The 12,169-nt window shown below is 40.7% G+C and overlaps 1 protein-coding gene across 1 annotated transcript; it reads right to left on the bottom strand.

Annotated features, from left to right (window-relative positions):
- Nucleotides 1–1,381: 1,381 nt before the first annotated feature.
- Nucleotides 1,382–12,169, bottom strand: cbx2 (chromobox homolog 2 (Drosophila Pc class)). The gene is made up of 5 exons (XM_038288305.1): nt 12,041–12,169; nt 11,888–11,931; nt 4,594–4,659; nt 3,004–3,073; nt 1,382–2,926 (listed from the first exon to the last, which is right to left on the bottom strand). Exons 1-5 carry the CDS (start codon nt 12,110–12,112, stop codon nt 1,586–1,588), a joined length of 1,593 nt encoding a protein of 530 aa, XP_038144233.1. The 5' UTR covers nt 12,113–12,169; the 3' UTR covers nt 1,382–1,585.

The raw sequence follows: 12,169 nt of genomic DNA, 5'->3' as shown, positions 1-12,169 counted from the left end.
TTAAAAAATTACATTTGAAAAAATAAAATACAAAAGACGAGAAATTAAAATCAGAGATAACAGCAAAATTAATCTTAAAACATTTGAATAAGAAGTCTTTAAAGGTTTAATTTTTTGGAGTTTATTTTTTTATTTTTTATTTCCATTTATAAAACCTGCTCTTTGCAGAATTCAGTCCGTAAGATTGGAGCTCGAAATTATTACTTGCAATTACTTTAATTTTTTAAATAAAATTGAATGAAAACGAACCTCCTGTCTGGATTTAATGTATCGTTAAAATGGCTGATCGCCCCCCACCCCCCAGTGGGGTGCCTCAATAAATCATTCAAACTAATGAGATATCATGAATACTTTGATATTTTCTGTCGGTCCTATTCAGTAGTTTTAGCTCATATTTCCAAGTCTAATGATTGACTGTTATTTGGAATAAAAGGAAGCATCCCTTGATATACTTTAAGATTAAGCTAATGTAGCTTATTGATTTAGAAATCCATTGAAAGAAACCATAAACGCTTTTAATAACACCTTATCTTACTGCAGCGCTCCTTATGTAAGCATCTTGTTTAACCAGAAATGCTTTGTAAATATTTCTCAGCTAAAGATGCTGCTATAGGCTTAGACTGCTGGAGGACATAGGGACCCCTTTTTCATCATTCTGCTTCATTCTCTCTCTATTCTCCCACTCTGCAGAATCTGTTAGTTCAATCTCTAACGTTCTGCTCTCTCTGCTTTTTCTCATAGTAGCTTCATCTGGTCTGTTCCTGTTTGGCTGTGACTCCATCCTGGAGAGAAATATCCGCTGTGCTGCTGCCATCAACACCTTTGTTTCTAGATGTTGGAGATCTGCCTGTTTTCCAGTGTAGTCCTGTTTCTCTGACTGTGACTAACTGGATGTGCTCTCTTCATCCTCTGACATGGGAGCTGGCTCGGAGCTCGTCTGCCTGGCTGTGTGTTTCCTGGACGGGGCCGCCTTTTACAGTTGCTTTTTCTATGTCTGCTTCTGTCTCCTTGAACCCCAGTCAGCCTCAGCAGTTGGCCGCTCACACCGAGCCTCGTTCTGTTGGAGGGAGTTTTTCCTCTCCACTGTCGCTACAAGAATTGCTTAGTGTGAGGGATTGCCCTCGACTGTTTTTTCTTAGATAGAAAACTTTGAATCAATCTTGACTGGATGATTTGCTGAACTGTAAAGTGCCTTGAGATGACATGTGTTGTGAATTGGTGCTTCATAAATTAACTGAATTGAATTGAATAAGATCCTGTGCAGCTGATTTCTATAAAGACGATAACTACTGCTATAAAACATCACAAAGAGGTCCCTTCAAGGCTGGAGATCACAATGACTGTGAATAAGTTCAGTCGATTGAATCTCTTAAGAACTTCATAAGACGAGAGAAGTGGAAAAACATTTATTTCTGCCACCATAAGGTGAGGCCAAAATGCCTTTTTTTTTTATACATATGACAAAATAAATAATTACAATCATAATCAACTCTCTATTTTTATGGTTTGCATCTAAAATGTGTCTGGACTAACATGAGATGAACTAAGGAACCCTGTTGGAGCCAGAACCGGCCTAAATCGGCCGTCAGTAGTTGCGGATGCTGAAGAAGCCCACACTGGTCGGAGACTCCTTGACTGTGACCGTGACGAGATTGGCCGTGACATCGGTCACAAACACGTGTTCGATCAGGCTGCGCGTGGGCTTCCAGTCCTGGTTGTGGCCCCCCACCGGGTGACCCTGCCCGGCGTAAGAAGAGTCTCGGTCGGAGTCTGAACTGCTCTCCTCTTCGCCTGTGCTCATGTCTGTCATTTTGGCTTTCTTGCTGCCTTTCGTAGCGGTTCTCTCCTGCGGGTTCTGGATCTCGGTGTAAGACTTGTCCAAGCGGTTTTGGACCTTGGCGTTCTGGATTTCGTTCACCCCTCTGAACTTGTCTCCGGCTGGCTGGGGTTTCCTTGCAGGCGATCTTCCAGATGTCACAGGATTTTTGACGGCGCCCGTCTCTGGGTTCTGTGTGGCTGTGCTCTTCCTTGCAGGGACGACTGGATTTCTTGGGCCTGACGCCGCCGTAACGCCACTTCCAGGAGCTTCACTGACTTGGAGCTGCTTATTCTGAAGGTTGAGAGGCTGAAGACTTGAACCTTGATTGGAGGAGGCGTTCTTAGGAGGCTGGGAAGGCGCTGTTTTAGTAGTGGGGCCGCGTTGTGCTGTGGACCCAGTGGGTTGTGGCTTCTTTTGTCCACCTGGTGGGCTCAGAGTGTGTTGAGGGCTTCCTTGAACTGGATGTTTGGAGGTATTCAGGTTCAGAGCAGCCACCCCTTTGGATTTACACGCAGCTGCTTTCAGATCAAGACTTGCACCACTGTTCATGCTGGAGATGGACAGTTTCCCCTCACTTGTATTCCTGTTCTGGTTGGACTTGTTCAGGGGCAGAGAGGAGCTTTGAACTGACGGCCTGCCGGATCCAGCCGTGCTTATAGGATTTTTAACGGCACTGGGGCTGAGAGGGCTCCGGTATTGACCGCCCACTGGATCTTTGGCGGAGCTACGGTGGAAACCCATGAAGGTAAAGCTGGCGGGATGAACCGGCTTCTTGATGGCCCCTGGAAGCTCCGTCTCTTTGGTGGTCTTCACCATCTTGCGTTGACCCTTGTTTTGGTGGAAGTCCTTCGCGTCAGAAGGGAGGGGCTTCCGGCTCCGTTTTCTTGGAGGCTCCTGCTTCGCCATGACGATCTGCGCCTTCTTCTGGGGGACGGGATGCAGCTCTCGTGGACGGACCGTTGGGCTCGCCTGTTTGACGTCGTCACCCTCGTCCTCATCGTCTGATGATGATGAGGAAGAAGAAGTGCACGAGGATGAAGAGTCAGAGGACGTTGAAGACGAGTCAGATGACGAACTGCTTGATTTTTGGGGTTCTGGTATATTTTCCTAAAATGTCAAGAGCAAATGTAAAGAGAGGCATGCCGGGTCTGACAAAAGAAGGTTCTACTCTGGTTTCTACTTACTATGATCTTTCTGGGACGTCCTCTGGGTCTTTTGCGTCTTTTAAGCATCAGAAGCTCCTTTTCTTGTTCTCTAATGACAGAAAGGTTTTAAGTTGAGAAGATAATCCAAACAATACTCCACTTTGGTAACTCGGTGATATATCCTATGCCTCCAGAACCTTTAGTCAATCTGCATTATGTCTAAGCTTTCCACTGACCACCTGTTTCTGCCTACATATAGTTCCATGTTTTTAAACTATCCCTGGGTGTGTTGCACCAAACATTTTGGCAAAAGAAAGTTTACTAACAGTTTGTAGGCAAAAAAAACCCCAAAACAAGCTTTTAAGAAGGATTGAGACGGCTTCAAAAAGGTCTGTCTTAACGTCCACAATTCAGTCCAGGTCTTATAGAAACTCTGTTGTTCCGGAGATACTGTTAAAATAAACTGGAAGTGTTGGTGAGTTCATCTAATACTGAGCCAAAGCTTTTCAAATTTACACCGATTTATTCTCTTAAATTAAATTCTGAACAAAAACTATCACATCTGGGGCTTTTCAGACCACTTTTATTCAATATCTATGTGCTTCCCTCATTAGTGCAACGTCTCTTACCAACATGACTTTCCATTTCTATCACCTCATTTCCATAGACCAATAGTGTCCAAAATATGTCTGAGTGGTCTGAATTTCCTTCAAAATAATAGAGAAAGGATCGAAATCATGTATTTGGTCCAAATAACTTTGAGCTATGACTGATTGTTCTAATGATACTGTCCCTTGTGGCCAAAACACAGAAGTGCAGCATTCTTCTGTTCTGTCTCAGGTTTTTTTTGTTTTTTTTACCTTGTTTAGCCTCGTGAGACCATCCTGATCTCACGAGCTTTCAAGGTTTCACTCGCAGATCAGTCTGGAGACTCTCCGTTGAAGAAAATTTGGAGCCGTTCACCAAACGAACGTCCAATCAGCGTTGGCTTTGAGGCGGGTTGAGGTGTGACGCAACGAGAAGCGCGACAGTTCAGTCTAAAGAACATGGCGGCTTCAGCCGATGAAACTAGCGTTAGCGTGGCTATCGAGCAAGTTTTATCGGAATTACAGAGTATTTCTTCACTGAAAGAAGAGCAAAACACTGCTCTGGAGGCTTTTCTCAGAGGAAAAGATGTTTTTGCTCTTCTCCCGACTGGTTTCGGCAAGAGTAGCCTGGCTTGTGGTTGTGTTTTCGTCGTCGCTCTGTTAGTACGTCATATGCTTCGTTGATCTGATTGGTTTATTTGGCCCGTCTATCACCAACATAGGCCAATCAGCTAACCAGTATTTTCGCCCCTTCCCAAAATTACTTCAACGGAAGGTTTCCAGATGGATATGCGGAGCAAATCCATCTGGCGGAGTCAGGTTACCATATGTTGTCATTGGTGTCAGAGTTGAGCTTCATATAGGTCACCTCTCCGTTTCCAAAAAAACCTTCTTGAATATAATGATTAAAACGCTTCTATTGTTTGTTTTCTTACTTAGTTTAACAAAAGCATTTTTTACAACAACAATGGAACAAAATTAACTTCATAGAAAGAGTCTTATAACTAATAAGAACATCGATTTTTCTCAGACATACACTTACTTTTTATTGAACGCAGCCAATAGTCTCGGGTCGAGGATGTTTTCCTGCGGTTCCCAGCTGTTGTGCCTGAAATAAACAGAAAACAATCAGCTTCTGGTCCAGTCTGAAAGAAGCTCCCATCTGGCCCCATGTTTAGTACAGCGGCTCTGAAAAGAGACTCTTAGTTCATCTGCTTTTCTTCAACAGAGGACACTTTTTTTTTTTTACTTGAGGGAAAAAAGATGAATTTGAACTAAAGCTCTGCAGTACGACGGAGAATTAGGGCCAAAAAAGTGTTGTAAATGGGTTGTGGTATCATGACTTTATTCTCGTAATGTTGCGACTTCATTCTCGTAATAAAAAAAAAAAACACTAGCCTGACCCTAATACTCCGTCGTACTGCAGAACTTCTAAACAATCTTGGAAAATCTCCCTGAAAGCAGAGGAATTAGTTTCCATTATTTGCACAAAAACATTTTTAAACCACCGTTCAGCCCACTTTGAAAAGTATGTATGATTCGTGCTTATATTATATTATCATGTCCATATTGTTATCACTCATAACTCAAAGCTGCAATATTTGCATTAGCGATTGACCAAAACATCGTCCAGCCGATTTCGGTGCATTTGGCAGCCATGCCTTTAGATCAGTTTGTGCAATTTAACGCCATTTATCTATGCATTTGTTTTCTTTGATTTTTTCACTTTTCTTTTTGTTTAAATCAAGACTTGTCAAGGATTGTCAAGTTTGTTAGCATTGCGACATTTTTAACATTCAAATGGGGGGAAGAGAAAATGAAACCAGCTCAAAGAAAAGGACTGGCAGCACATATCAGAGCTCAGTTTTATTGGAAATATTCGGCCTCTTCATCGGCCGTAGAAAACCTGTATCCGTCGTTTCCTCATGGCTGTTCTATCAGAAAGGAAAAAGTTGGATCAGAACACCCTCTTCATCATCAAAATTGGGAGAAATCAAATTTTTTTTAAAGCTTTTCTTTACTTAGTTTAACTGCTGTGAAATAAAAATTTTATATTTGCAAGTTGTGAAAATAGTATTTTCTTATTTAAATGTTGGTTCTGGAGGTTAACAAGTAACTGTAAATACCACATTCTGGAAAACTGCAGTATTGATGATGATCAGAGTTAAGCCATTATTTTCCCCCACGTCTCTCTTATACTGTTAGATAATGTCCCTAAAACTCAAGTTTTTGCATCTTATCTGGTAAAGGAAAACACCTTGTTTAAACACTAAGAAGAAGTTAAATTCTGAATGTCTTAAAAGTTGTCCTTTGCAGTCTGGATGCTGCACATTTATATGCCGTTTTGTATACTGCGCAGCTCTAGTGGTTTTAAGGAAATCTGCCAACAGCAGGATGACAGCCAGGGGTCGTATTACTTTGCGTTAATTTTGTAGTCAATCGGCTCAAAACTTCTACAAGCCGTCTCCAACTTTTATCTATTTGCATAATCTCAACAGTGCATTAACATAAATCCTTTGGATTATTGGATTACCTGAATAAAAAATTGTGAGAGTTAGTTTTTAAAGGATCTGATCAAAAGCAGCAACTGATTTTTAGGGAGGAGATGAGTGACTGACAGTAAACCACAAAACATTTGGTTAGAAACAGAGAGTGAAAATTGGCTTCTTCGGAAATAAGCAGCTCTTTTTTCCTTTCAGTGTAAAAAGGAAACTTATAGCTGCAACATTTACATCATTTCTGGATTTCAGCGACCTGTAATGAAACTACTGGACGCTGTTTATCATCACTCATCGAGGTGCATCACAAACTGTATGCCTCCTACACACCACTGTGAACTTGATGCACACGTGGGACGGCCACTTATTGGTATAAGTTTATTTACTTTGGTGTTATTTTCCGGCTGTGTTGATTTATTAAACCAAAAGCAGCTGGACTGTATTCTTTAAAGTCACAAGAATCGCTGCTGCTGTCTGTAGCAAATTAGCTGGTGAGGTGGCGTTTCAGTATTCTGCCCTCAAAACATGGTACGATTTACAAAAAGACCAAAAATGAAAAGACCTGGTTTCGATTTGTCAGTTTAAACTGTTGCTCAAAGGTTTGAATTTAAATCCACAGTTTGTAAATGTTTTTAAACAGTCTAAGGAAATTGTCTGTAATAAACCGAACTGTGGTGATGTGTGTGTCGCTGTCTTGGCCAGGAATGCCTTGAAAAAGAGATCTCTTTGTCAAGGGAGTGATCTTATCTCTTCATGGTTACGTTAAAAAAATTAAATATCTTCTGATTAAATTGTCAACTACTTTAATTTTAGCAAATTCTGGTTAAAAAGTTGTAAAAACACAGAGATGGTGCATTGATCACTTTGCAGACTAAAAATAATGCTAATTCTTTGTCTTGACAAAGTTACAGAAACTAATCTGGGTATTTCAGAATTATCTGGTCAGATTAAGGTAAAAAAAAAAAAAAAGGCTTAATTTCTAACCTATTTAAAGTCGTAGGGAAGCGACTGTTCCAAGGGTTGCATTTCTGAATTCTCCCGAGTGGTGCACGACTTAACACGAGTGATAGTGAATGTGATTGGTCGATTATCAGGGGGGTGGGATTGTTGTGGCGAAAGGTTCGCAAGCAAGTTTGGTTGTGGCCGGTTTCTTGGAAGCATCTTGCTAACCAGTTAGCAACTTAGCGCTAGTAGGTTCCCAATGGGAAATTCCATTGGGACCAAGTAGCACTAAATTGGTGCCTTAGAAACGACGCTGTCAAGGAACGCTATGGAAAGCGGAAACACGCAAGAGGAGGAGAGTTTAGTGTCGGAGGTCGTGGATGAGTCTCCTCCGTCATCCATGTTTTATTTAGAGGAGGAAAGCGGGGACGAAGATGTTGTGGAAGAGGACGCCAGGGCGGCAGAAGCTTGGTTTGGTGTAGAAGGCTTCCAGCCGTACATGTTTGAGCCCTTGCCTCGCAACGCTGCCGGTTCTGTTAGCTCTACGCCTGCCGAAGACACAGACGTCCATCCCCGTGAACACTGGGACGGAACTCAATGGGAAAGGAAAGGATTCTGGTTCCAACTGTTGCGTATATTAGCTGCGACAGATGAATCAAGATGCTATGACCGAAAACAGTTGATTGACAGATGACCTTTGATATATGATTGGCCGAATTTAGGTGTACAAGCTGACGTAGAACTAACTGGCCTGCAGAAGATAACGAAAAAATAAACACAGATTTTAATACAGGATTTTTTTTTAAATAGAAATTTTCTAACTTTTGGGGCAATATGGTCTGATAAAGAGTAGGGCTGGGTAAAAAAATCGATTTTGGATCGATTCCTTTAAACTTTTGCAAAACCAATGTTTAGGGAACGAGATCGATTAGTTTTATAGTGCGTGGCGTTCAGATTCAAATGAGCGGGAAAGATGCACTCAAGATGACTTCAAGCCAGACAGCTGCAATTATAACCAATAGGTTGACTGAAGACATTAAGAAATGGGGGCTGACCAGCAAACACCCTGTAGTCACAGACACTTCTGCTGTGTCCCCTCTGTGTCACATCTGCTCGCTCGAGTGAGGCTTCACTTTTTCACTTTTCACAAATAAGTTTGCACTTATGAGACCGTTTTGTTCACATCTCAAGTTTAAACTGTCTGATTTACAAGTTTGAACTCGGTGTTTAATATGGCAGGAAAAAATAAAATACATGCGCATTTTGAAACACAGGTGAACCACTTTCATTATTGTAAAAACAGAGTGAATCGGAATTAAGAACTGTATGAATCAAAATCGAATCGATTCACAGGGTTCGATGTTAGCCATTGCCCGATTGCCCGCGGCAAGTCGTTTTTATTGTCGGGAAAGTACAAATTTCGCATAAAGAAAAAATTATTTATCACTCAAAATTACTTTAAAATCACAGACATTCGCTGAAATTGATCCACAAGCGTTGCCGGCGCCATTTTTGTTGTTTTGTACACATTCTCGCGTGATTTGAAAAAGCCACGAGATTTTCGGCCAGATGGTGCGATTTTTTGTCCATCTAGCGTCTAATTTTGATGTAGTTACCAAAACGACAAACAAGCTAGAAAGCGCTATCATACGGCAGTCTTCTGTACAGTGATGCAGGTCATACATTAAAAATGTTCATTACATTTTTTTCTCTCAGACATTGGAGAGGTGCATTTAAATGTTATAGAGCTAAACATGTTAGATTGGTGACCTGTTATGTTATTATTATTGTCTTGTTTCTGCATTTATTTTGTCAGGGAAAACTAATCCCGAGTCAGTTAAAAGTCAGGGAATTCTGAAATGATGTCAGACTGTGGAAACCCTGAATAAAATAACTATGTATGATGATTCTCTAGAAAAGTCACATTATATTAATAGTATTATCTTGTATAAACATACCATGACTCTAAAATAAAAGTTATTCATTTGTGACATTAACTTCTGTCTGTGATTTATCTTAAGTTTTTAACCTGTCAAGTTTTTTTTAGATTTTTAACATTATAATTTATATTTTTCCAAGCACACAACAGTTTAAAGCAAAGTTTAGTTTGAAAAGAATGTGCAGGAAGGATTGAAAAGCATGTTAACACGGTAATGTAGGCTGGAGTTCATTATCTGACGCATGCAGATACACACCAGGAACCTGGAAACTTACTGAATTACAAAAAAATATTTAAAAAACATGTTTCATTGATATATATATACAAAAATTAGGGATATAATGGGCCCCCTATCGGTATCGGCATTAAAACTGAATATCGGACATCGGCAACCCCACCGATATTTAACCCGATATTTGATCAGCTTCTGAGTTTCTTAAGTCTGAAAAAAAAAAAAAATACTACTTCTTCTTCCTCAAAAACTTCTTTTTTACAGACTTAAAAACTTCTAAAGACGAGGGGAAAAATATTGATACATTAAAATATCCCAATATCTTCATATGCTGATATATTGCCATTTAAAAACACCATATCAATCTCTTTACTAATGAAATATTGCTATATGTCATCGTTATGCTACGAAATCCCCCGAAAATTCACAAAATGTTGCCATATTTTTATATGTTGATATATTGACGCGGTATCGATCTATTTTACTAACAAAATCTCACAAGAATTTGCAAAATATCACGAGAGTTTGTAACAGAACGATTAAATTTCACGAGATTTTAAAAGTAAAATAGATCGATACCACGTTTTTAAAAATCAATTTGATATCAGCATATGGTAAATGGTAAATGGCATGTACTTATATAGCGCCTTTATTCAAGTTAGGAGACTTGACCAAAGCGCTTTACACTACATTCATTCACCCATTCACACACACACTCACACACTGAATATATGAAAATATATTTGAGTATATTATTTTTCAAAGTGTCAGAAATGGATAACAAAACTGCTATTTTCAATGACTACTTATTTTTGTCCAGCTTTAACATCAGTATCGATTATCGGCTACATGAGTTTTAAAATATCGGCATATCGGATATCGGCCAAAATCCCAATATGGTGCATCCCTAACAAAAATTTATATTAGGAAGTATATTTATCAAACATTATACTGGGCAAGTAAAAATTGTTTCTGGGCAAATGAAATGTGAAAGTCACTTGCCCAAAGGGCAAGTGGTAAAAAACCTTAAAGGAATAGTACACCCAAAACATGATTAGCCTTCATTTTCTACTCACCCCCATGCTGAACAACACTCTGGAGTACTTTTTTGATATCTCAAATGCATCTGGAGATCTGGGAGGCTTCTTGCTGTCTGCTGACATTCAAATAATGGAGGTCTATGGCGCCCGAGGCAGAAAGGTCCATAAAAGTCCACAAAAAACGTGTCAATATTCCTCCATACTGCTCGTCCAATGTATTCCAAGTGTCCTGAGTGGGTAGCGTCCATAATTTACTCGAAACGAAGTCATTTAGAATGTTTTTAGAGCATAAACAGTAGTGTATAGGATTTCCTGAAAGCGCGTTCACGAGTCTACGGAAACCGCGGCAGACCAAACCAGATGAAAGTGCGCATTCAGCGTCTGCTCTGCCAATAATGCAAGCGTAGAAGAAGAAATGTGCTGTTTACCTGTGCAAAGAAAGAAACAACGAAAGAAAAATGTCTGAGGACTTCAGTGTTGAGGAAGAGCATGAGTTCTTTGTCGAGCTGAATGCGCACTTTCATCTGGTTTGGTCTGCCGCGGTTTCCGTAGACTCGTGAACGCGCTTTCAGGAAATCCTATACACTACTGTTTATGCTCTAAAAACATTCTAAATGACTTCGTTTCGAGTAAACTCTGGATGCTACCCACTCAGGACACTTGGAATACATTGGACGAGCAGTATGGAGGAATATTGACACGTTTTTTGTGGACTTTTATGGACCTTTCTGCCTCGGGCGCCATAGACCTCCATTATTTGAATGTCAGCAGACAGCAAGAAGCCTCCCAGATCTCCAGATGCATTTGAGATATCAAAAAAGTACTCCAGAGTGTTGTTCAGCATGGGGGTGAGTAGAAAATGAAGGCTAATCATGTTTTGGGTGTACTATTCCTTTAACGTCAACCCCTGATTCTGGTGAAAATACCCAGCGCTAATAAAAAGTAAATTTATAAACATGTTTAAGCCAGAATGATTTGAAATTGAATGCATCCACTCTCAAAGCACCTGCAGGCCTCCTCTCTGAGCCTGCCACTTTATATGAGGCTCAGTAAATGACAAAGCGCCTGATCGATGTGCAAAACAAAACAAAACCGACAGAAACAGGACCGATCGGGGCTAAAAAGCTTTCTCTTCATCACTGGAAGTGAAAGGCTTATTCTGATCAGCAGTCTGAGAAATAATCCACCCCCACCCTCTGCCAACACACACAAAGGATGTGGTTCCAACAGAAAACCAAGGAGCTGGCAGGCAACAGCCTGCACTGATGGAGGATCACTCAGGGCCACCTAAATAGAAAATACAACTAGATTTACATTAGAAACTAAAACAGAAAATCAAGTAAAAGGGTTGAATTTCTGAGGCTGGATGATCTATGTGTACAAGTTCTAGAAAAAGGTGGTAAATCAGTCACTGCAGCTGCTTGAATGTTAAAGAACTGAATCAGTTTGGTGACTGAAAACGACCTGCTGCAACTTTTAAAGAGATTTCTAAACAAAAGAGAGAAAAAGAGTCAGAAAGTGTTCAGGGAAACAAAAGCGTAAATCTGGGCTCCTTTGGTTCCGACTCGGTGCTGGGAGTCAAAAAAGATTAAAAAACTAAAAATAAAAGGTTGTGATGGAGGCAGCGGGTCCGAACAGACACGTTGTTGTTGTTTTCATTGTTCAGGCTGAGCAGCGCCACTTACTTGGATGACCATCCCCTCCACTTCACCAGAAACTCCAACTTTCCCTGAAACAAGAGCCCAAAAAAATGGAGAAAGGTGAGCAAGGAGCGAAGGAGGAGGAGAGGAAGGAGAACCGCGGAATGAGGAGTAAAAAGATGCGTCACAAAGGCCCACCTTTCGGAGTCGTTTGTTCAAAATGCACTCGGCATCAAAAACCTGCTCTCCCACGGCGCTCAGCTCCTCCATGACTGCCTTCACCCCGAAAACGGAGGCTTGTTCAGCAGCCAATCAGAGGCACGGAGG

This window comes from Cyprinodon tularosa, unplaced genomic scaffold, assembly GCF_016077235.1.
Source record: "Cyprinodon tularosa strain WSP-4 unplaced genomic scaffold, ASM1607723v1 ctg250, whole genome shotgun sequence".
NCBI classification, from domain to species: Eukaryota; Metazoa; Chordata; class Actinopteri; order Cyprinodontiformes; family Cyprinodontidae; genus Cyprinodon; species Cyprinodon tularosa.
The sequence above is the reverse complement of the archived record's forward strand: the minus strand, read 5'-3'. Positions and strand labels throughout refer to the sequence as shown.